General features: G+C 48.4%; 2 protein-coding genes and 1 long non-coding RNA gene across 3 annotated transcripts; 2 read left to right on the top strand and 1 right to left on the bottom strand.

Annotated features, from left to right (window-relative positions):
• The first annotated feature begins 4,954 nt into the window (after positions 1-4,954).
• sox17 (SRY-box transcription factor 17) lies at positions 4,955-6,989 on the top strand. The gene is made up of 2 exons (XM_003968079.3): positions 4,955-5,438; positions 5,802-6,989. Exons 1-2 carry the CDS (start codon positions 5,141-5,143, stop codon positions 6,701-6,703), a joined length of 1,200 nt encoding a protein of 399 aa, XP_003968128.1. The 5' UTR covers positions 4,955-5,140; the 3' UTR covers positions 6,704-6,989.
• A 2,411-nt stretch (positions 6,990-9,400) lies between these two features.
• LOC115251264 (uncharacterized) lies at positions 9,401-12,477 on the bottom strand. The gene is made up of 4 exons (XR_003889833.1): positions 12,261-12,477; positions 11,450-11,538; positions 10,750-10,952; positions 9,401-9,981 (listed from the first exon to the last, which is right to left on the bottom strand). It is a non-coding gene; the product is annotated as an uncharacterized lncRNA (long non-coding RNA).
• Positions 12,478-16,154: 3,677 nt separating this feature from the next.
• Positions 16,155-23,581, top strand: LOC101064769 (oxygen-regulated protein 1). Its single transcript, XM_029843155.1, has 5 exons — positions 16,155-17,182; positions 17,720-17,870; positions 18,195-20,217; positions 20,292-20,380; positions 21,105-23,581. The coding sequence occupies exons 1-5, from the start codon at positions 16,541-16,543 to the stop codon at positions 23,579-23,581; spliced, it is 5,382 nt and encodes a 1,793-aa protein (XP_029699015.1). The 5' UTR covers positions 16,155-16,540.
• The last annotated feature ends 851 nt before the right edge of the window (positions 23,582-24,432 follow it).

The raw sequence follows: 24,432 nt of genomic DNA on the forward strand, positions 1-24,432 counted from the left end.
AAACCTGGAGAACAGGAAGTCCACCGTACCTCTGTCTTCATGGATAAAGTCATAAAAATGATAAACACGGGTCTCGATTAGCCTCTGTCAGGACAATGTGCGGCTCGCCAGTGGGGAGGATTAGGGTCGGGGCCAGTAAAAGTGAACAGATGAAAGAGCCGCCCTCCCGTGTGGCCGACCTCCCTGTTCACTTCGCTAAGGAAACCTGGCTTTTCCTCTTCCCCTTTCTTACTAATGGTGATTCATCAGTCAATCAAGACATTCCTATTAATAGGCTTTCTTCTCCCTGCGGCGCTGTGCAGGGAGCGGGGAGACAGTTACAAATGAGCGAGCGCTGCCCCAGGGCCACTGGGGTGACGGCCGCATGTGATCATGTGACTTGAAGAATGGTTGTGATTTGACACGACATTGATGAGGTTTGGCCGCTCTTACAATAACAGCAGAGGTCACAGTGAAAGCTAAAGGTAGGAACTTCCTCTGCTAACGTCTTTTATTTACCCACCACTTCCTCTTTGTCTTTGCGCTCGCTGCTCGCCAGGTATGTGTCATCTGGGATCCTGCCTTTGATTGGTTGTTGCGGAGTCATGATGAGCAACGCCGGCGGGTTCCTGGTGTGAAGTCACTGATCTGTTTAGCTGTTCCATCCATCCTCCACAGTACAGACACGCATCGTCTGCGCTCTATGGGGGGGTCCGTCAGCACCAATGTGAATATGAACCGCCTTTGATCTGGCCTTCAAAGAGCATTTTGCACACCCAAACACAGTCCTGCCTCTACTGTGCACTAATAAAGAGAATGGAGAAACAGATAAAGTGACGCTTTGGTTAAATAAACTGCACCTGCGGAGCTCGATCAACTATCAGGTGGGTTAAGTAGGTTTATCTGGTCGTTGTAGCCATAAAAAATGATAAGGAAATAACTTTTTTTGGCTGTAAAACCAACTTAGGTTGCAAATCTGAGGCTGCAAGAGTCATCTCCAACCTCACTGCTATGCTAAGCTAACGGGCTCTTGACCATCACAAACAAGCTTCAGCAAACTGTGAGGAACTAAAACAATGAAATGTCTAAAGCTGCGCGAGGAACACCGAAAATACGGCGTTTTAACCCCCCCCCCCCAAGAACTCTCCCATCCAAATGACTGGAGAGATGTACTCTCTCCATGAATCCAGCCATTGGACTGATATTTCTGTGTGTTTCGGCGTGCTCTTGCTCACTTGACTGAAACTACAGAACCCTGGATGTTCTCAGGAAAGAGACTTTGATTATTTTACTTGTTGCTTCCGTTTTATTGTTGGCTGACCTCTGGCAAGGCGCAAACTCCAAGGTCGCCACAACTCGCGGCGAAAAGTTTCCAAACATCCTCGTGTTAGCATGGCTAAAGACACAGATTTGTGTCGGGGCCCGGCTTCAGCGTAGCGAAAACAGACGGAGAGCGAGGGCAAGACGGAAAGATAAGGCGGACGCGCTCGTCCCCGACAGCGACGGAGGCCAGGAATTGTTTTATCATTACGGCATCTTCCTGATTGGTGAAGATGTCCTCTTTGCTCAAACACAGATCCCAGCAGCCGGTAAACACGGCGGGGCCGAGAACAGGCCCACCTGATTCCCAGCAGATCCTCGACAGATTAACGCCTCCAGAACAATGAGACAAGCGTGGGGACGGTTTCCTCCGTGGCCCCGCTTGTCCCAGTGCCACCCTCACTGCAAGGTTACACAGAAACTTTCCCAGTACCCCCCCACCCCACCCCCCCAACCCCCTGGGGAAAGTGAGACCACCAATAAGATGTTTAAAAAAAACCAACGGGGGGATGGGGAGCTTTCTCATTGCATCATTTCATTAATTTCAAGTCCTCATTTTCATCGCTGGATACTTTCACTTCCCTCACGCTAAAGAGGTTCAGACCAAAAGCCCCAGGAAGATCTCTCATATCTGCAATCTGGTCCGCAGGGCGATTTTCCCGGTACAGACGGAAGAGTGCGGCTTCGTTACGACTTTTCCCGGCGTGGAAGGTGTTTTTCTCAGCTTCCCGGAGGGAGGTGTGATTTTCTATTTGCAGAATCAACCGCTGGAACAGTGGATTATCTCTGCTTTTCTCTCCTGCACACCTGTTAGACACACCCGTTCCTAGCCTCCTCCAGCCCTAAAACACCTTCATAGCAGGTGTTGGATGGGAGCAGCGGAAACAGCGGCTGTCTCACCGCCGATAATGACATGAGGCGGCGAAACCTTGACGCACGAACCAGCATTAATTGCCTTTTTCCTATAGGTTTTACTCCTTTAACAGGAGCTCTCAAGTTAGCGTCGTCTTGTTCTTGTTTGTTTTTAACACGCAACAATCGGAGGTCATGTTTTGATCCCAAAGAAGCGACTTTCACGGATGACTTTTACGGCTGAACGTGAAGCTTTGTGTCACACGTGCCTGAGTTTTTGCACAAGGAAGTGATTTCCGTGACATTTGGCTTGAGGTCTGTCGTCGCGATCTGTGAAACTCAGACAGAAACTCAATTAGCGGAATTCTGAACAGACCTTAAAGCGCAGATTGCTGTGAACCGGCGCGCTGAGAAGAACCAGAATGGCAGATGATTGGCTCTGGTTTTGCGGCATCTGCCACATCATTGACACAACCGAAACAGATCAGATACTCATCAGCAGTTTAGCAGTTTTTCTAACACGTTACAGAATCAAACCAGACCAAAAGAGGTGTAAGAGGCCTGATTAATGAGGTTTTAATCGACACACTGTTCTCATCAGAACATTTCGATGTTCCGTGCTTTGGTCAGGCCGTTGCTATGAGTGAATCAGGGGATTAGCGAAGAGTGCTAACATATATATACCTTCCGTTTCTCCTTTGCTGCTCAGCACAAAGGAGCCAGCGAGGGCATTGTGCAGTTCCCAAGAAAGCCACCCCGCAGACGTCGCTGGAGCAAGACTGGCGGCCAGCAGCTCCGCTTAGAACTCGCTTGGAAGGCGGACAGTTTGTGCTGCTAAGCCAAGGACAGGAAGTGCTCGCAGAGGGACAGGAAGTGCTCACCGCTGCAGTAGCCGAAGCTGGAACTGAGATAATGCCATTGTGTAAGCAAGCCAAGTGACCTCTCCCTGAGCGCACAGTCCAGAGGCTGGCGTCGGGAGCCCTGGCCCCCACCCAGCTCCAGACTCCCCAGGCACGGGGTGGGGGACTTATTGGAGGGACAGGGAGAGGAATGAGGGAAGGGGGGGTGAGGCGTGTCACCTTCCCTTACAGCCCGCACCACCGCCAATGCCTCGCTCCGCTCCGCTCCTATGGGCTGCCTCTGAACATCTCTGTGGAGGAAATGTGGCTACAACTCCAGACTTTATGACTTCTTCCATCAGGATTTTACACTCCCACACAGCCAGAGAGAGACACACAAACACACAGCGAGGTGGTCAGGACACGCTCAGACCTACGCCCATATCAACACACACACATGCAAACACACACAGAGTCCCCTTCTCCCATTCTCTCAGAATCGGAGGGGAAAACCTTATCAGGTCATCGGTGGTAAAATAGATGATGACAGTATTACAGTTCAGATCCTGTCCCATGCAGCGCTTGGCTGGACAATCCCCCCCTCAAAAAACAACCCCCAGAGGGTCATCCAGTGTGCTCTGGTGTCCCTGCTGGTGTCTGCACAGGGCAGGCAAAGGTTGCATAAGCATCTCTCATATTTCTGTCAGCCGCCTTTGACGCGTCGGTGGGACCGTCACCCACGGCGAGACAAGAACGGTCCCAAAAAAAGACGGAGCTGACAGGTTGAGGTCTGCCGGCTCTGATAAGAGCTCCAAGCCCGTGGCTGATGTTTGGGTTCCTGGCCACCAACACATGGGGGCTTCATCCTCTGCTGCGTATCGTCTGGAAATCTGGGGGTGCAACAGGTTGCATGAACCTTTCCCCCTCCTGTTTCTGGCACAGCTGCGCCAAAAATAAAGAAGCACATTCCCGCACATTTCTGCAGCTGGTGTCAATGAGCTAATAGAGTGTATATTTGACTGTAGGCTGACGTCATCTACACATATTCCATGAGGGATTGTCTTTATGGAGAATTGGAGCATGTTGATTGTCAGCCCAGACACAGCTTAAAAGCACAAATCAACATCAAGAAGGTGGTAAATCATTTCATTTGGACACGATCCCTTAGAATTGTATGATGGTGCACTTACTAAACCCAATAAAATAATCAAAATATGTTTATTTTGAGTAGCTTTTGATATTAGTATTTCAAATAAAAATACAAAACCAGTTTCATTGCATTAGAGCTGATTTCAAAGGTGATTTGCGTCGAAAACTTAATCAATTGGCTGTTTGTTTGGGGTCATTAAGGTCCCAGACTGACGTCTAGCCGTCTAAAGACAATGTATCCACCCTCGAAACAGCTTGAGACAGCAGTATCACATTAGAGTTTTTGTGCCAGTCGGTTGACAGCGGTGTGCTGAGTGTGTATTTTAGCCCTTTCTCCTCTTATTGATTTGATTCAAATGCTCAACCGGTGCCTTTGGTCTCATTAGTCTCAAATTAAAAGGGCGAGCTCAGTGACCGTGCGTAAAAGTTGTGAATGACCGAGCGATTATCTCCGTGCATAAACCTGACTGTCAAGATAGTTAAGCTGCCAATACACAGACTGCAATGAACGGGCCGTGTGGATTAAAGATTTTACGTCGTTTTCAATGTTGGTTGAAGGTTTGGACATGCGTATGGAGACTTTAAGCTGACTAAAACTGACTCGTGCGTAAAAAAAAATGTTAATAAATAAATTGAGATATGTGTAGGACCCCAAAGATCTGATTCTGTTTTTAAATCGAGATCCATCTGAGGGTGTCTGCTCTTCAAACATGGGTCGGAGGCGGAGTACTCGAAACTTTTTAACACCTTTGTAGTAGAGTGGGCACTCCCACCACACGGTGATTGGCTGCCCGTGACTTTATAGCGCACAAACCTTCACTTCCACGGTTGAGTTGACGGTACTTTCACTCCTGGAAAAGCCCCGTGGATGTGATCATTATCTATCTGAAGGCAGAAACGCGAAGTTAACTTTTTTTTGTCTATTCAACAGTTGTGTGTATGCGCGTTTTCGCCTCTGCGCGTTCTCCCAAAACGCCCACCAACCTCGCAGCTGGACAGAGATGAGTAGTCCCGATGCGGGTTACGCCAGCGACGATCAGACCCAGGCAAGGTGTACGATGTCAGTCATGATGCCTGGAATGGGACACTGCCAGTGGGTCGACCCTCTCAGTCCTCTCGGGGACACCAAAGTCAAGAGCGAACCGTGCGCCTCCGGCTCCGGGAGCCAGAATCGCGGAAAGAGCGAGCCGCGCATCCGACGGCCCATGAACGCGTTCATGGTGTGGGCGAAAGATGAGCGCAAGAGGCTGGCGCAGCAGAACCCGGACCTGCACAACGCCGAGCTGAGCAAAATGCTGGGTAAGTAATCCTGGGTTTCAATAATCGATAAATATATATTAACCTTTTTACATTTCACCTTCACATGTTGCGCAAAGGCGCAGAAATCCTAATAAATGCAGTGGTTGTTTAGGTAGCAAATAATAGTCAGAAGTCTGTGTGTGTGTGCGTGTGTGTGTGTGTGTTTTCCTACTAAATTGAAAATGGCCACCAACTATTATTAGTATACCTTCAAGGCTTTATTATAATATTATAATTATTATTATTACCATTATTGCTAAATTTTACCGAAGCAAAATCAGTGTCATCCAATAAAAATATTCCTCATTGTTGTTTAATTGATCTGACCACTGTCTAACCCGTGTTCTCTGCTCTGACCTGAAGGGAAATCGTGGAAAGCCCTTCCTGTCACAGAAAAGCAGCCGTTTGTGGAGGAGGCCGAGCGACTCAGGGTTCAGCACATGCAGGATCACCCCAACTACAAGTATCGTCCCCGGCGGCGGAAGCAGGTGAAGAGGATTAAGAGGCTGGATTCGGGGTTCCTGGTCCACGGCGCGGCCGACCACCAGGGCCAGCCCCTTGCCGGCGAGGGCAGAGTCTGCATGGAGAGTCTGGGCCTCGGCTACCACGAACACGGCTTCCAGATCCACTCTCAGCCGTTGAGCCACTACCGGGATGCTCAGGCACTCGGGGGCCCCTCGTACGAGACGTACAGCCTGCCGACGCCTGACACCTCTCCTCTGGATGCTGTGGAGTCAGACTCCATGTTCTTCCAGCCACATTCTCAGGAGGACTGCCACATGATGCCTGCTTATCCCTACCACCCCCAGGCAGCCGAGTATCAGCCCCAGGACCCCCTCTCCAACCACCACAGCAACCCCATCCTGCACCGACACCCAGCCTCGGCTCCAGAGCAGCCCCCTCAGCCCTCCACACTCCCCCCTGCCTACATGGGATGCCCCAACCCCCTAGCTTTGTATTACACCCACTGCAGCCCCGGCCACACCAAACGCCACCCGGGCGGCCCAGGTCAGCTCTCGCCGCCCCCTGACTCCCACCCGCACTCGACGGACAGCGTGGAGCAGATGCACCAGGCCGAGCTGCTGTCCGAGGTGGACCGCAGCGAGTTCGAGCAGTACCTGAGCTCTTCGTCGGGGCGCGGCGACATGGCGGGGCTGGCGTACGGCGCACACGAAGCCGCTATGCAGGGACCCGAGAGCCTGATATCATCGGTGCTGTCGGACGCCAGCACGGCCGTGTACTACTGCAGCTACAACAACTCCTAACCCATCCCCCCCCCCCCCAGGAAAGGCTGAGCCCACCGCTGCAGCTACGATTTGAACAGAAAAAAAAGCTTTAACTTGTTTTAATGGCAGGGAGACTCTGGAAAAGACTGCTGAAATGTAATATTGGGACACCCACACTGTTTTCATTCTCTGCTTCCCCCCTTCAGGGATTCATTTTGTGATAATAAAAATTGTACATCTACTATTTTAATGTTTATGTAAATACCGAAGGTGGTTTTTTTTATATACTTTTTGCACTTTCTAGAAATAAATATTGGAAAACAGGCGCGCCGTCTCCTGTATTTACTCTGGCTCTGGTGTTCTCACGCCCGTCGGTACTTTTCATGTTTCTGCCCGTGTCGGCGCTCTCTGGTGGTTTAGCCCACTTCCAAGCCGCTCACCTGGAAGCAGCCCGGAGACCCGACTTCCTGCCGAGGACGTGGAGGTAATCCCAGCGCCCGTGTTAAACGTGCCTCCCTGCTGCCGCCTTCCCGCCTCTGAATGACTCAGCCTCTGTCGGCCATCAAAAGCGGTTTTTCCACAGCGTGTATTCCCTCGCATAAACACGAGGTACATTTCAACCTCCATCCTCCGGCTAACATAGCAGTGACATCAGCTTTTATTCCTGAGAGCCCACCCTGGGATATATTTACCCCATGATGCCGCTCTGTTGCTTCATCACATGTCAGATTTATCAGGTAAAGATCTCGGAGGCATTTATGGCCGAGGAAGAGCCCCGTTTTATAAATAGGCGCTCCCGATTTTTAAAGGAAGAGGTGCTTCTCCGAGGGGTCAATCGCCCCGACCCCGCGCTCCATTTTTAGCGTTTCAGCGGAAACCCGCCGCAGAGGTGTACATGCTTGTTGGCTTTGTTCACGGCGAATGTTTTTAAATATTCTCTAATCTCGGACACAGAGAGGTCGGAGCTCAGGCAGCTGGTGCTCAATATTCCCACGGATTCACCGCTCATCTCGGCCGGTCACATGGATCCACATTTCTGGCTTTAGCCTTTAAAAAACGGGGATGTTTGCAAGGCCAGTTTCTAGATTACAGCAGTTCTAATCCAGGCGAGCTGGTCTGACATGTTTAAGGTGATGTCACGTCTCCGGCCCCCCCCACCCCTCCGCCCTCAGACCCTCTCATGCTTCTCTTCAGGCCGTCGCAGAAATCCAGCCTAATTGGGGCGAACGCGTTTGAATCCAGTCTGCTCCTGAGTGGCAGGTTTATCCTCGCTGCTGTCGCAGATAAAGGGTGCATAACAACAGGCTCAGGCCGCCGTCCCCGGGGCATCAGCGGATCAGTGGAGCGGGTGCCGGGGGCTTACGCAGAGGCAGACCCCCCACCTCAGCCCTGATATTATCTCCTGCAGCTAATTGATCGGGGCTAATTGACAAGGAAGAGCACATTTGGAATTTCAGGTGAACCTCCTCAGACAGGAAGTGGAGATTGGATCTGAACCTTCACAGCGATTTTATTTTGAAACGATCATTTTATTTACTCTTAATATACTGCAAAATGCAAAATTCACATCAGCGTTTAGGTCTGCGCGAATGAGAAGTTTGCAGGGCTGAGCGAGCTCAGAGCTCAGGAAATCTGGCCTTCCATTGTGTGTGTGTGTGTGTGTGTGTCCTGGGGGTTCTCTTCTGCAGAAAGCCACTCAGAGATTACAGCAGCGACATTAACACAGCAGCACTTAATCGTGCCGCTGCCCTAATCTCATCTCAGGTAGCTGCCTTCCACAAACACGGCCCCATCCGCCCACGGCGGCAGCTGCGATTTACCACCCCCCCCCCCACACACACACACACCTCTAATAAACCATCAATACCAGCTGTTTATTCAGCCAGCTCAGAGCCAGCGGAGCTGCAGGCCTTCATTAGTCTTTACTGCATCACGTTAGCACATCTTAAACAAACAGAGAACGTAGAGAGTTGATTTTATGAGCTGCTGCTGCAGGTGCACAATTATGTCCCATGACTGTCTTTCTTTAGGCCCAGGAAGGGAAATAAAGAGGCATTGTTGAGCTAATTAAGATAATAGCCCAATTGAGGGCTCAAACTTATAATAATAGTAATAGTTTTAGTGGATTTAAATTATTAATAAAGGCCACCAGCTGACAGACTTATTTAAGAATAATTGAAGTTTGAAGTTTTCTAAATTAGAACTGCCCTTAAAAATAAATTAATTAAAAACTTTATTATTATTCTTTATATTGAGTCGAACCTGAACTTTCAAAACACAAAGTGCAATTAGAGTTATTTTTCCATTTGGTCCATTTCCTTCACCGTGGCCCGGGACACCCGAAAAAGAACCTTTGGAGGTGCTGACCCCCCCCACCCCCAGGGCCCGCTCTCATTAAGTCATCGATAGCAGATTGTACATGCAGCATGCGGGACAGCTGCAGGAGAGGGTGTGTCCCCCCTGCTGTCCAAAGCGGGCCTGGTTGCTGGTAATCCCAGGCATATGCTGTCCCTCCCCAGCCTGCTTTTATGGCCCCTGCCTGTCACACCAGCGTCCAGTTGTGTTCCCGATATACATACAGTGGATCCGTGTCAATCTCCCCTCACTGCTCCCTCTCCATTGTTAATGTGTCTCCTGAAGCCGGATCAGCGCTCGTCGAACTTTTCAGTTATAAACAGGCAATAAAACCTAACAGGTAACCCCCCACCCCCCGACCCCACCCCACCCCCCCCGCGAGCCAACACAGCCATTTTGTTTTTCTTCTCAGCTGCTGTGTCAGAATTCACGGGGGATTATTCTCAAACAGATTTCTCCACCACGACGGTCGCGGCTCAAGGTGCGCGGCCGTGTCGCGGCTTAGCACCAGAAGTTGTTTTTACATTTGTGACCTTTAGGCGGGGTCGCGCAGGAGGGCACTGAAATATACGGGAATACGAGCCAGATTCAATGCCAACTTCACTCCCTTTTGCGTGAAGGAATTTTTTAAAAGGAACTAGGCTGAAACAGGTAAAAATGTTTTGATTGGATAAAAGCTGATATGAATCCCAAACCCACCACCGGCAGGCACGGCGTCAACCCCAGGCCGTGTCGATCAGCCCGGCGCTCTTCGTTCTTTAATCCGAATCCCCTCATGGCATCCAGGACAATTTTTAGCTCGTGCAGGCAGCAGCGAGTATAAGATGACTACATCAGCAGTCAGTTTCCTCTCTGCCCGGTTCTTTCTCCGGAGCGACTGAAGGCGCTGGCAGGACAGCCTCCAGCTACGTCCCTCGCCGCGTCTTTTGTCCGCTCAATGAGTCTGTGTGTCCTAATTGTTTCTTGGGAAACACAGGAAGAAAGTGAGCTATGTGATGACCAAACAGCAGCTGTGACTAAATGTCTGGTTTGATTGTACCAGGAAATATGACTGGATTTTTCTAAAAAAAAATCAGGACAGCAGTTAGGAGTTGTGAGTCACACGCACTGTTCAACCTCGGTCATTGCAATTTTTAAGGGGCAATAATCTAACGCAGCTAACAGATGAGTGGGAGAGCATCCGGTAAAGGCTACTGTAAAGTTACTAAAAAGGTAGAGTGGGCATAACTAAAGCAAAAATACTTATGGTTAAGTTATTAACAATTCTGGTTTAAACATGAAATTCAAACAAAAAAAATACTGAATAAAATCACCAAATATAAGTTAACAAAAGTAAAACAAAAACAAGCTACTTGGATCAGCTTATGCACTATATGCTACTTGCTAACTGTTGTATACATGGTGTGTGTTTAAATAATAGATGTTTAAAGCAACTATCTAGATATTTAAATTGTTATTAAGTTATTTGTATAGTAAATATGAATTAAATGATAAAGGGTAAAATATTTGTAATAGATTATAAATAGAAGCATCATATATTCTAAATAAATAAATTTTAAAAAAGTGGCCACGTCATGATAAAAGTTGGGAATTAATTCACCACCAACTGTTCATTAATTGTGAAATAGCCAAAATAAAAAACAGGAAATTGTCAAACAAGTAGATAACATTTGAATAACGAATATTAGAAACTTAGGAGTATTCAGGGTGAAGCCAGCTGATGTGTTTACCAGTTAAATGTGGACCATTGTCCTCTCTTCTTCCCTCTCTGTGGATCCCTGAATCTTCCACCTGTCTCCACTTCCTGGTTCCGATGACTGCTGTTTGCTCCGTCCATGAAAGATTGGCTGGGAACATCCTCCGTCGGGGAGGAAGCTGCGTCCTGTGAAATTCACACCACTCCAACCAGTTTGGGAATCACGGGAAGGACTTCCTAAAAAAATAAAAATACATAAAAAATATGGTCTATATAAAGAGAGGAGAGGTCAGAGTGCCGTGACCCGGGTCAACCACCTTTTGTTGTCTCATTGTATTAATGCATGTGAATGAAACCGTGCATGTGAGAGGGAACAGATGTTTCGCTTCTGATTATTGATATTCAGCCCGAATAACATCACTTTTATTGTGTTATTATAAGCCAAATATATGTCAAATCGTATTTGATATTACAGACCTGAGGTAGTGTGATAATATGGTGCGTATTAATTAAATATAAACAACATTTTCATGACCATACATCTAAAAAATAAAGATATTTTTGAACGACTCGGCACGTCTAGACACTGTTTGGTCTTTAGTGTTTTTTCCGTAGCGCAGCCTGTCTGAGAGCCGTCCCTCACACGGGAAGTGTGTTTGTGCACATGTTGTTGGATTATGTTGAACTTCAAACAAATATCAAGCACATTTTCACTGAAACAACAAACGACCTACTTCCAGTTCCCCAAAAGCCGTCCGTGTGTTCCTCCCTGTCCCGTCTCCTCTCTGTCAGTATCGCAGTCTGCGGCACATCAGCAGCTATTCTATTAACAAAAATCACCACTGTAAATAAAAACACGTTTTTTTGTTATTTTATCTTAGAAGAGCTGCAGTGGGTTGAGTCTGGCCTTATCATGAACCAGCTGCAGTGTCACCATCGACCACTAGGGGTCATCTGTGCACAGGAATAATCGCACCGTAAATAATGAAAGATTAAAAGTTAAAAAATGTTATTAAACGTTAATAATTTGATAACTTAAGAACTGTCGTTGTTTCATGTAATTATTGTTGTGTGGTGATTTTTAAATCATGCATTTTCGCAACCAAAGGAAGATCATTTACCTGGAACTCATCTGGTAATTATAATCAGATTACAATTCACTCAAACGGCCTTTAGTAAAAGTAAACTAATATGTAATAAACATTTCCATGACAAACCTGCAGCTGCAAAATCAACAGAGTGGCGTGTTGCAACCCCAGGTGATTATATCAGCGCAAACATTCATTTTAAAGCGAGCGAGGGATGTAGAGAGCATGTGAGGGCCTAATATTGATCCTGGTGTCAGAACGTGGCCTCGGTAATCCTTAACAGAGGTCCAACAGTCACGCACGGCAGGTTTAACCTCGGCTTTCGATATGACACGCGAGCTATGAGGAAGAATGATCAAACGCTTCATTTCTCACACTGTAGATTCGGTCCAATTTTGAGTTAGTGATGAATTCACAGGTATGATGAAATGACATGATTATTTTGGCAGATATTCACCAGCACTCGCAGGAGAAACGCCTTGAATATCGCCGGGCCTGCTAATCCCGCGCTCCTCCAACAGCCACGGCACGGCTACTTTTCGCTACTGAGCGCAGACAATGGCCAGCGTCCGCGCTGAAGGCGGCGGAGGTGTTAACCTGTTTGTGAACCCTCCGCAGCAGGAGCGCTGATCTTTAACAGCCCGCAGAGACCAGCCAAACACTGGGCCATTTAGATTCACCACATCCTTTTGTTGACGGTTCAGCAAATGTCAAGGCCGGCTCAATAAGTCTTTATCTTGGCGCTGCTGTGCGCGCGCACGCGCGTGCGTGTGTGTGTGCTGTGTGCACATTCCTCTGTACATGCTCGCTTCTGACTGTGCGTGGTGAGGTGTGTGCTGCGAACACACACTACAGTAAATATCTGGAAATCCCATTTGTGTTGGTCAGGATGCCATGCCTCCATCGGGGGGGGAGGCTGTCTGTCTCGCCCTCTCCACCCTACTCAGCGAGTGACCCTTAATCAGAGGAAAGTTGTCTGATGCGAGCGTGGACGGATAAATCACTCCTCGCCACGGGTTGCTCGTAACCAGGTTGTCCCGCCAGTGGGCTGGCCCTCTGCCCGGGGTCCACCAAAGCTAACAGTCCTTTGGCGAGGAGGACCCTGCCCGCCGCTGCCCCCGGGAGAATAATAGCCCACATTCTGTGCATATCAGTGTTTATACTGCTGCCGGGAGGCTAGCTTGTTGATGTGCTCCATCCTCCCCATCTGCAGGCATTCAGGGGACATCTGACACATTTTGATCTGCTGACTGAATATGTCCTTGGGGTGACGCGACTGTCCCCAACCCGTCCTGGCATTTAGACAAAAAAACATGTTCAAAACAGAGTCCCTCTGTGGAAAATCTGGGTTAAATAAAGAAAGAAGCGCAGCCCCAGAAATAGGACTCTTTAATCCGCCCAGGCCTATTTCTGGGCCTGTTTATTTAAAGCAGCTCTACCACAAATGTAAGGTGGCCACAGTATTTTAAATCGTCACAACTGTAACCCAAAACAAAAGAGAAAACATAGGAAAAAACAGTGATGATGGAGTTAAAAGAGCCATTCAAGCAATTGTGCACTCTGGTAATTCCTAGTTTTGGAGGGTAACAAGTTAACACGATATTATTGAAGTAGTAGTGAAAAAGCAAATAGACACAAGTTTCAAACAATGTAGCTGTAGCTTAATAGGCTCAGGTTAATAGCATTAATTGCTAAAATTAGCTTTATCTGTTAGCCTCTGTAGTTTGATCGGGATTAAGTCCTGAAATCAGGTCCAAAATAGCATTAAAAAACAAAAGAATGTAGCCTCCCACCATAATTACCAATAACTGCGGTCAGTTTGAGTGCAGTCTAATTGAATAATGGCCATATCAGTGAATGAGTGGGGGTGCCGAGTGATTTACCGCACGAGAAGCGTGCTTATCTTTCCCTCTGTCCCATGCAGGAAACACTGGGATGTCACCAGGCAGATTAAAAGCTTGGCACAGCTGATACGGACCGCTCAAAATGGACCGGGTGGGGACCTCTGACTGCTGTGTAGGGGGCTGCGGCGGGGAAGGGGTACAGGCGGCGGCGTGACCTTATGAGTCCTGTTTGGCAGGAATTCAGTCAGAACCTGGGAATTCCACTGGAAGTTAGGAGGGGAAGAAAAAGTCACATCAGTAATTTCAATGGAATGTTGAATTGTAAGCGTTTTCTCCACCGCGTTTTTTTTTCTATTTGGCTTTTAACTGCCCTCAAAGGAACAATAAAATGGATCAAAGTAGGCTATAAATTATGGAGTTTTTGGTGCAAGCTGTCTTCATAAAGCGCGCATGCTTGCGTTTAATGGAGGCGCGTGTCCAAAAACTGCTGCCGTGCAGCTGCATCGCTCATAATTGAATTCCTGACAGCTGCAACGCTCGGCATTTTAACCAGTTCTGATGGGGAGGTGTGTGTGTGTGTGTGTGTGTGTGTGTGTGCTGCAAAATTAGCCGGGCATTTGATTTCAAATGAAAGATGGCGGCTGGACGCGACCTGACATCAGAGCGGGAAACGGCTGCTATTTGCAACCCCTGCGTTGCATTTCAGCCCTTTCAGGCGGCCGCTGGCTTTGATTAACGGAGACTCGGCGCTCTCGAATTGAGGCAATCTATACGGACCGGAGAGAGGTGTTTGATGGGAACATACGCAGACGGATCTGGAGGAGCAGCTGCGCGGACGACGCTGGGCCAAATATAGAAAGGGGAAAGGGCCAAAACATATCACACATTTTTTCCCATTAACAACATAGGTTTGAATCTAACGTGGCGCCAATTAGTTGCCGTATAGGCGCAAGGCCTTAAAAATAGCACCCGACGGGGTGACAATACACTCGGAACGCAGGGACAGATATCTCTGTCATGGCGGCGTGCGAGTCCACGTGTAATCACATGAGGGGAAAATAACAGCGCGCGTATCAGCAGCTGGTTCTGTGACATGGAAGGTTATGTGACAGATGGAGCTGTGGCCATTTGTTGCTGTTACCTGTCAAGGCTGGGGTGTGTGTGGCAGGATTTGTTCCTGTATCGCTGCAGACAGACACCCCCCCCCCCCCCCCCCCCCCCTTTTTATTTTTTTTTCTGTTGTTTTTTTAGGGTTCAACATTTGCTGGGTTCTTATCTCAGTGGCAGAGGGGGCTGGAATGAGGGGCATGCAGGCTTCGGGCCTACCTGTTTACTCTGAGGGCTTCCTCCAGTACCCCCCCACCCCACCTTCCTGGTTTCCTTTCAAGGATTTTTCACATTTTTGCCCCTGTTGTTTTGGGAACAGGTCACGGGCCAGGCACGCGGGAGCCTCCTGTAGCATTCCTGAATTCTTTCCTACAGCTCTTTTGTGCTCACCTGTGGGTTTTTTTTTGGTTTTTTTTACCGCCCCAGAACTCAACAGTATCATTCAACTGAAACCTAATAACTTTTTGAGTGTATAACCTTTGATTGCTTCACTCCGGAACGGAGTTAGCTCTTGCAGGCTAATCCTTTTTTACTACAGGAATAGTCTCTCTTAAGGTACTTGTTATGTAACGTCCAGTATGGTTAGCATAAACACATCAGGCTAATACCCTCAGTAATACGACTCAACATAATCTGGCTCCACTACCCTTCTAAACTTAATTGACATGTTTTTGGGGGGGTGCTGTGGCGGTTTTATGGCATCAAAGGAATATTTTGGAAAGGTCCTGTCCTGACTCCTGCATAGGGCAAACACAAATGTGGACACAGGTGTAACACAGCATAATTGATGCTGTTATCGGGGGTATGCTATCATGGAACAGGGTTCTACCTAATTCTTATCAGAAGAGACCCTCGGTGAGATTACACAGACGTTACACCGATTCACCATCTGCTTCTCCGTTACCATGAAGTTAATTAAATTTGACAGTTTATTCACCGGAAAAAGCTTCAACTAAATGAAACCAACTATTCCTGCTGTAACAATACAACCCAAGAGTTCCACCTCCGGATCTTTGTTGGGCTCTGCCTCCATCTGTGTGTCACACCTTTCCTCAAGAGGATTTCCAAGGCCTGCGCTGGCAGTGGAGATTAACTTTCAGCAAAGATTAAGCAAATTCCCTGTGATGGTGTCTCTGGAAATAAACCGTCGCTGGGCAGTCGGTCCAACGGCGCTCGACGTGTAGAGCACGGACAAAGGTCCCACGGATCCTTTCGAAATCCACGATGACTGAACGGGTGAGTCCATTCAAAATTTGCTCATCGGGATGTAATGTGTAAAATCTGTGCTACATTTTTAGCATTTGGAGCGTAACAAGGTTAAAGCCGAACTACAAATGTTAATCAGTAAAGACAATACAACTGCTGGATGAATAATGTGAAATTGCAGAAGTTTTATTTCAATAATCTATAATAAATACCTTTTAAAGACTTTAAGGTATAAAGAAATGATACTATGTGACTTTCATTTTATTTTTCTATTTTCTATTTTTAAAAAAGCATCACAAATTGTGTTGCTACATCATTATTAATGAAAAAAACAAACTAGTGGTGTAAACAGCGATAATCTCTTCAAATCTTCCCAAACTTCTTGCTCACTAGTGAATTCTACTCACGCGGCAGGTGGTCCAGAGTTGACGTCACCCGGCCTGATGGAAGTAAACACCATATGTTTGTCAGAGAACACATCTCAAATCACTCGGATCGGCGCCGCGAGCGTCCCGATTCATGAAGGAAGCCGGTTTTATCATTTTAATGATCCAACTTCTCTTCCAGCCAATCAGTGACGATGAATGAACCGAGTCTTCGGCGGTTCCTCCCCGACCAGTCGTCGGGGAGCGGGCGCTCATTCGGAACGCCGCGCCACCAAAGCGTCACCGATCCAATCCTGTCGAAGCGGGTCTGCTTCTACAAAAGCGGAGATCCTCAGTTCGGCGGCCAGTGCATGGTCATCAACAACCGCACCTTCAAGACCTTCGACGCGCTGCTCGACAGTCTCTCCAAAAAGGTCCCCCTGCCCTTCGGGGTGAGGAACATCACCACTCCCCACGGGGTGCATGCGGTCAACACCTTGGATGAGCTGGAGGATGGGAAGTCCTACATCTGCTCCGACATGCGGAAAGTGAAGCCCATCAACCTCGCGCTGGTGAGGAGGAAGCTCCCGCCTTGGTATCACGCCCGGCCTGTCAGCTCTCGCCGTCGGACGGTTCACCAGTCCAGGTCGTTCCCTGGCCAGAAGATCCGGAAGACTGAGCGGGCCGTGTTGCGCACGCCGAAGAGGCTCGTGGTTTTCTGCAATGGGGCCCCCACTGTCCAACACACGCTGGTGCTGGACAAGAGGATAACCCCCACTTTTGAGTCCATCCTGGAATATATTTCAGAGGCGATCCAGTTCCATGTGGTGAAGCTTCACACGCTCGATGGCCGACGTGTGAGTATCAACGTGACACGCATGAAATGAAATTCTCGAACTAGCTGAATACCGGGAACACCGCAGCATCTTAGCTTCATGGTGATGAGATGTGGAGGTTCATTAAAGTATATATGACGCAATTTTAAACAGAACAGCATTAAACCTTTATTATCAATAACATGTTTGGGGTTTTGTGCCATTCTAATTGACCCATACTGGGCTGGTTTAAAGCTGTAAATAACCATCGCACGAGTTTAGAAAGAGTTAAGCTCCTTTGGCATCTCACCCTAATACGGAGAAAGGCATTCTGGGATACGTACAGTCCAGTAAGGCTCTGGGTCAAGGATCGATGGTGCATTCAATGCTGCTAATGCTGCAAGGGCTCGTTTTAACATTTAGACTGAATAAGTACAAGCATTATTTTCAAAGATGCTCCCAAATATCTTAAAATTGAAGGTTCCCCCAAACACACACACACACACACACACACACACAGTTTTCTGATAACTGTGCAGCCACATATCATTAAACACAAATCTTCCTTCTCCACTGCAGGTGGACGGTCTCCCTGGGTTGATATTGTGCTCTGGGCTTGTCGTGGCTGCAGGCAGGGAGCCTTTCAGGCCTGCAAACTACATTGCACAGAAATCCGAAGCGCCAGCAAAGCTAACTCCTAACAGAGCGAGAAGACTGAAAGCTCTCAATCGTAAGTTTGGGTTAAAACAAAGTTTGTGATTCGTGTTGCACAGAGGCGCCCCTACTGAGCGGGCCTTCAGTAATCCACCTGCTCTCATGGGATGAAGAATGTGCTGAGACGTGATATCATGCATAATACCACAGATGACCTACATACACCGTGGATCTGTCTGATGGATATTGTTCTTCAGGTGCTATCAGTAGTTGTGCCATCTCTCTAACTCTTTTTTCTTCTCCTTTCATGGCCCCTGGATCTCCTTAAACAAATCGGCTGCCTTTCCTCCTGAATTTTTGGACAATTTTGAACATAATTTTTGTGGGATTGGGTGACAAGGTAACAAGAAGCTTCTCTCATACACTCCCATGTCGAGGAAGTTCTCTTCCTCCTCCGAGAGGTACATCGTGAATCGGATCCATGACTCAATCACGGAGAGTTCATTCGACCTGCCCAGCAACCCCACAAACTCCGCCAGTATCGGGTCGCGTCATGTTTTGGAGTCGGTGGCGGAGGGTGACGTTGAAGCGCGGGACTGCGCGCTGCCCACCGAGGACGACATCGAGAAGTCCTTCCGGGTAAACCAAGATGGTACCATGACGGTGGAGATGAAGGTACGGCTGACGATTAAGGAAGAGGAAACCATCCAATGGACGACCACGCTGTCACGCTCAAGTGCAGCTAATCAGACAAATGGGAACTCGTTACCAGCCTCGGAAGAAGAGCAGATTGACTTGGTGAAATCTCACTCACTGGATTTACAATGTCCCAACGCGGCAACTGACGCCAATGAAAATGGCACAAGTGAGGGCAACGACGAGGAGCCCCTGCCGAGGTGCAACGGAGCTTTGAGTGACAGCCTTAGTGAAGATGTTCCGATGTCTCCTCAGAGAACTCCAACACCAGGAAATAGTCACATCAGGCAAAAGCAGGCATCTGTGGAAAGCAGGACATCTGTGTCAGCAGAGGGGCTCCAGGAAGGTACCATCACTGCTTTCTCATACAAAGAGCAGACAGATCACATGGCCATGACTGAACAGTACTGCATGTTCAAGCAGAGGAGCACCAAACCAGTGCCCAAACCCCGGAGGTTTGGATCGGTGGACGGCAACAGCAGGAACATAAGCGCGTTTGAGTCAGAAGGGATGGCTGAATTCCGGCAGACCGAATCCAGTGGAGACGACGTTGCAGAAACCGTCTTACACATATACGAACAGCAGAGCTGCCAGGACAACTTCCTTCCAAACATCCCTGGGAACCCATTCTGTAGGACGCTCCCTTCAGGAAACGGACAACCTCAAAGTGACATCTGGAGACCCTCGACGGCTTCTGAGTCAATTAGCATGTGGAGAGCTGAGAGCATGTCGCTAACATCAGATCTCTTCCTGCCCACGGTCAAAGCTAGTGAAATTCAAGCAATGGATTTAACTGAGCGCAGTAATGAGGCTCAGCAAGGGGAGGTTGGTAAAGACAAGAGAATCGCCTCAAATCCAAAAGCTCCCAACAAATACGGTCAAATTCCGTCACCAGGAAAACGACAGAAAGAAAAATCTGCAGAAAAATCAAAGAAACAAAAGCAGGTTAAACCTCTGTCTGTTAAGAAAAGCTATGGGAACAAATTAAGATCAGCAAAGAGCACAAAGGTGAGAAAGCCACAAACACCACAGATGGATGACCGTGAGATGGTTCCTCTCCAGGAAAACAAGAAAGATGTTCCCAATAAATCCAGTCAAGCGACACACCGGCCTTCAGTCCATCAAAGGACAAAGAACCAAAATGATGAGGAAACCGCCCCACTGCTGACCTTTGATTCCTTAGGCTCAGCTATGAACAAATATGTGGAAAAGTGGCTGGAGCAATCACAGCAGCACACGCACGAAGAAGGGGAAAGTCAGAGAATTAGTGTAGCAAAGGTGGTTAGACAATTAGAGATGACCTCAGAGGCGCAGACGAGCCAAGCCCAGAAAACGGACTTGCTCCCCGATATGGTGCGCAGAGCCTCTGTAAAACAAAGAATCCTCTCGTTTGAAACGAAAACATCAAATCCATCGGCAGAGAAGACGTCAAACCAGCAGCAAATCACAGAGATTGATGCAAAGCTCTGTAACAGCTCAGCTCAGAACAATCTGGGGGAAATACAGCCCGTCTCCAACCACTGCAACATTCCACAAACTCAAAAGATGCCAACAGAAAGTGAACGGAGATCACATCCAATCCAAATCTCGCTTCAGGATGCAGCGCCGTCCCCTTTCCTTTCGATGGATCTGCCCTCTCCTCCTCCGCCGGCTGACATGGCAGAGCTTTTAAATGATGACGAGGGTCTGATGCCTTCAGAAACCAGCGACGTGTTCTCCAGGGTTTCGTCGGGGGCTAGCCAATCATCAAATCAGCCATTACCCAGTAGTCCTTCATGTGACAAGGTGACATCATCTGTAGACCGGACATCAGAAACCACAACATCTGTGCTGGCCGATGGTTCCTCCACACCAATATCAAGAACTCCATCTATTCAAAGGGCTCCCTTGGTCAGTAATTTCTCTTTTGACAGGAAAATGTCCCTCAGAAAAGCTCGTCTGGATAAATATACCGTATCCTGCGATGAAACACAGCCCACTCCAAACAACGGGGCGGCTGAAACTGTACTTCCCGACATCCAACAAACAAGAGCCGCACATCTGGCGAGCAACAGTCCTTTGCTAGAAAACGGACTTTCGCGTTGTTCTTCTGCGTACCCTGCAAGTTTGGAATCAGAAGGGAGGATGTCGGCGGGCAGTCTTTTGTCAAGTGAAGCTTTAGCACCAAGTGTTCAGACAATGACGCACGTTGGAGAAGAAAAGCACATAACCCCAAATGCTAGCAGCTCTACCAAGAGAAAGCAGGTGCGTCCTCAACCAGAACTGCCTGATTCCCAGTCTTTGGACATGGTGTCACCGCCGGTGAGACACAGGTCTGGTGAAATGCTGCCCGGCCGAAATCCCTCGTTGGATAACGTAAATGTGACACAAAGGAGATCGTCCAAAGAAAAGGGCGAGCAGCCGTCACCGACGCCAACATCAACATCCGATCAGAGCAATAAAACAGAACGCCAGGTCAAACCACAACAATTTAACGTTGCAAATCAGCCAAATACGAAACCTGTGCTTGAGGAACTTTGCTACTCGATAAAGTCCATAAGACAAATATTGCAGAGTAGACACCCGTCCTGCCTTGAAAGGTCCAACAGCATGTCTGACTTCTCCTCTCATGTAGCATCCACGTTTGGCTCCTCCTCTAAAGTGCTCCTGGTGTTCCTATCTGTCATGACCTTGAAGGACGGCATAACTGATCATTGCAGGGGGGAGCTGAACGCCAACGCTGTCAGCTGCACCGGGGCTTTGGAAATGATCGAGTCTCTCAGGGAAATCGCTGCTATTGAGGATTCTCAGCAGTTAAATGGCCGATTGTTGAGTTTGCAGCAGTCCGCTTCAAAGCAGCTCATGGACAGCTGGAAGAGCTTCCAGGAATTCAGCACTAAATGCCAGAGCTGCAGCTCAACACTGGATTCAGAGCAAGAATTCAGAGCGGAGGCTCCCGAAAGACGCAGTGATACTATCGATGAGATCATGGATAATCTGGACATACCCCATGAGCTCAAAGTGGAACTAGCCTCCCTATCAGCGGAGGTCACAAGGGACAGTGATGATACAGAGACAATCAGGGATGTCAGCGGAGTGAACAAAGGTAGTGTAACTCGAAATGAAGCCAGCCCGAGACCTTCAATCCAACAAGACAGTTTTGAGTTGGAGAGTAATGAGCTGCAGGTGAACAAAGAGGAGATCAGGACTGTCCCCGAAAATGAGGGGTCAGGTACAGAAGAGGAACACCAGAGAGAAGCAGAGGTGGAATCTGATCGGACAAGCTATGAGAACGGAGCAGGCGATGACTCTTCTGTCTCCAGATGTCCCTCCGAGGAGGAAGAGCAAGCGGCGCTCAATTACTACGTAGAACTGAATGTAAGGATGAGTAGCCCAGCGAGCGAATCGACACGTGAGCATACAAGTCTCTCAAACTTAGAACCGGAAAGGTTGAATCAAACAGGCTACGCAGAAGTGGAAGCCAGTGCTCATGGCTCAGATATGGAAGAACCAGTTTCAGGAGAAGATCTGGCTGAAGATCAGAGTACAGAACCAAAGGCTGTTGTCAAAAATGCATTCGAAAAGCAGGAGAGCGCCATGGAGGTCGAAGAAGAAGACGTGAATCAACACATGCCTACCAGAAAAGACAGGAGCGGTCTGATAAATAGCCATCAATACAGTACCGATGAGGACACTGGAAATGACCACGATAGCTGTTTAGCTAAAGCAGAGTTAAAGGCACCAAAGTTTAGCAGCTCCACGGAAGAGGAATTAAGGTACTATGAAAAAGACTCGAGTTCAGAAGAGGAACGGTTGACCGTGAGCGGATACAGCAGCAGAGAATATCAGAAAACGTTGCTGGACGTTGAGTCTGAAGGTGAAACCTGTGAATATGTGGCCAGACAAATTCAGGAAGAAGTCATAGCCCAGACCATCGCAGAGAGAGTAAACCTCCTAGAAAAACAAGTTGCTGAGGCCCAAAGAACCATGAGGACAACAGCGCGTGCTACAGTCAAGTGTTCCTCAGAAAGAAACCCCCTCCTTCATTCGAATGACAAGGGTTCTGAATCCCGCACCTCCAAGTCGGCTCTAGCCAGCAGATCAGCCCCTCAGTCGTCGTTGTCTTTCAGCTACGACTCCAGCAGCATCACGACAGCGGAGCCCGAGGGGACACGGGTCAAATCCATCAGGGAAATGTTCCTGGCAAAGAGCGTGACGGACACCAAGCAAGGAAACGCCGCCACCAGATGGCAACTGCCCGACCTGCGAGCGGAGACATCGCCGAGCGGCGGATACCAATCTCAGACTTCCAGTGACGTATCCGGCGCTGAAGATGACTCAGCGCAGAAATCCATCAGTAAAGGCTTTGTGAGAAGAACAATCGAAAGGCTTTACGGCAAGAAGGCCGTTAATCCTGAACAGGAAGCGGGCGAGAGGCCTCCATCTGCTCCCAGGCCAAAAAAGAAGGATCATTCCAGAAATTCCTCTCCTTTCCACCACATCCCATCCAAAGCAGACTCTGACTTATCTTACTTCAATTCCACTAATGCGCTAAGCGAAGCAACAAAATGTGTGGCTTTTAGCAACCAGGTGAGGCCAGGCGAGAGCGAGAATGGACAAAGGCTGATTAGAAAGTGTGTTTCAGACCCAGCTGGAATCAATCAGGGTATCACAGCCCCCCCTCAGGCCGAGGAAATAATACAGGATTCAGACCAGAAGACTCCATATACGCTCCTTGAACGGGAGGACAGGAACACTCTCCAGAGGAAGTGCACCTACTTTTCTTTACCCCATGCCAATGAGTCAGATGTGTGTCAGGAGGAGCCGAGCACAGCTAGCAGGGTCACCGCCAACGGCGACGCAGTCACCAAGGACCAGTCGAAGGACGCCAAAAGGGGGGCAGAGAGGAACGGCACGCTGCCAGCTGTTGGCATTACCGACTTTAAGAAGATGGATAATAAAGTGCACCCACTGGTAGAGCTGCCTCCAGATGGCGAGCCGGTGGTTGCACAGCCTGTGCGAGGCCACGGTGTCGTGAGCAGAAGGGTTCCTGAGCCGGACGTGCTGGACTTACTGTACGACTTCTGCGGTCAGAACTGTCCCATCCTGTAGGGACGACCCTAACGCCTGGGCTACGCTGACTTTGGTGCCTAAACTCTGACGTTGCCATACACTTGGCACAACGCGCTACCGTACGGCAACTCCTTTGAGCTAACCGCTAACTGCTAATGTGGGGGGGGGGCTGGCTTGTGTCAGTTTCTGCTCCTTGTTTAAGTCCACGTGTTTCCTTGATAAATCTGTGTTTGCCATGCACACTCCAGGGCAGCTCTTTTCATAGGTTCCTTGCCTGTCAACAGGTACCCAGAGCTTACTGTAATCTCATTTTAAAGCTCTTAAAACAGCTCAAGTCCCTGCAGATGTCAGGCAACAAGGCCAATCCCCACCCAGCTAACAGATCTTGTTTTTTGTTGGGATTTGTTTTTTTTAACAGTTCAGGTGACTATAGGTTATTTAAGTAGTTCTGGTTATAGGGTCTAACAAACTGGATGTGAAGCCGGTTGTGTACAGATTGTAGAAAGTTCAACCCAGATGTGTTGCTTGATTTATTCCACGACTTATTAGAGGTAGCGCAACACCAATATAATCGTTAGAATTAATGGTTCTCAATGTGGCAGCTCTTTTGTAAAAAGAAATTTGTATTTGAAAATAAATATGCGTTTCCAAATTGTTGTTTTCTCTCGGCTCTCGGGGGTGAAACTCAGCTGATCGAGACAATCCTTTGGTCAGGAAAAGGTCAAAGTGACTGGTTTTGAGTGCTTCGGACACTTTAGGAAGCCCAAGTCCAGTCTTCTCCAGCTGATTAGCATCAGACCTGCGAGGAGGAGCAGAGGCCGGTTGTTTTCTCACTCTCTGCCGGAGGAAGTATCCGTGTTGTTCTAAGGTTGTTTTGCTTCTCAGAAGTT

Source organism: Takifugu rubripes, chromosome 10 (genome assembly GCF_901000725.2).
Source record: "Takifugu rubripes chromosome 10, fTakRub1.2, whole genome shotgun sequence".
In the NCBI taxonomy this organism is placed as follows: Eukaryota; Metazoa; Chordata; class Actinopteri; order Tetraodontiformes; family Tetraodontidae; genus Takifugu; species Takifugu rubripes.

Bases quoted from the DNA above. Each gene is read 5' to 3' on its own strand.
- sox17 (XM_003968079.3), top strand. From the start codon at position 5,141: ATGAGTAGTCCCGATGCGGGTTACGCCAGCGACGATCAGACCCAGGCA. The intron at 5,439-5,801 runs GTAAGTAATCCT...TCTGACCTGAAG, and splicing joins CGAGCTGAGCAAAATGCTGG to GGAAATCGTGGAAAGCCCTT.
- LOC101064769 (XM_029843155.1), top strand. From the start codon at position 16,541: ATGAATGAACCGAGTCTTCGGCGGTTCCTCCCCGACCAGTCGTCGGGG. The intron at 17,183-17,719 runs GTGAGTATCAAC...TCTCCACTGCAG, and splicing joins ACACGCTCGATGGCCGACGT to GTGGACGGTCTCCCTGGGTT. The intron at 20,381-21,104 runs GTCAGTAATTTC...CCTCTCATGTAG, and splicing joins CTATTCAAAGGGCTCCCTTG to CATCCACGTTTGGCTCCTCC.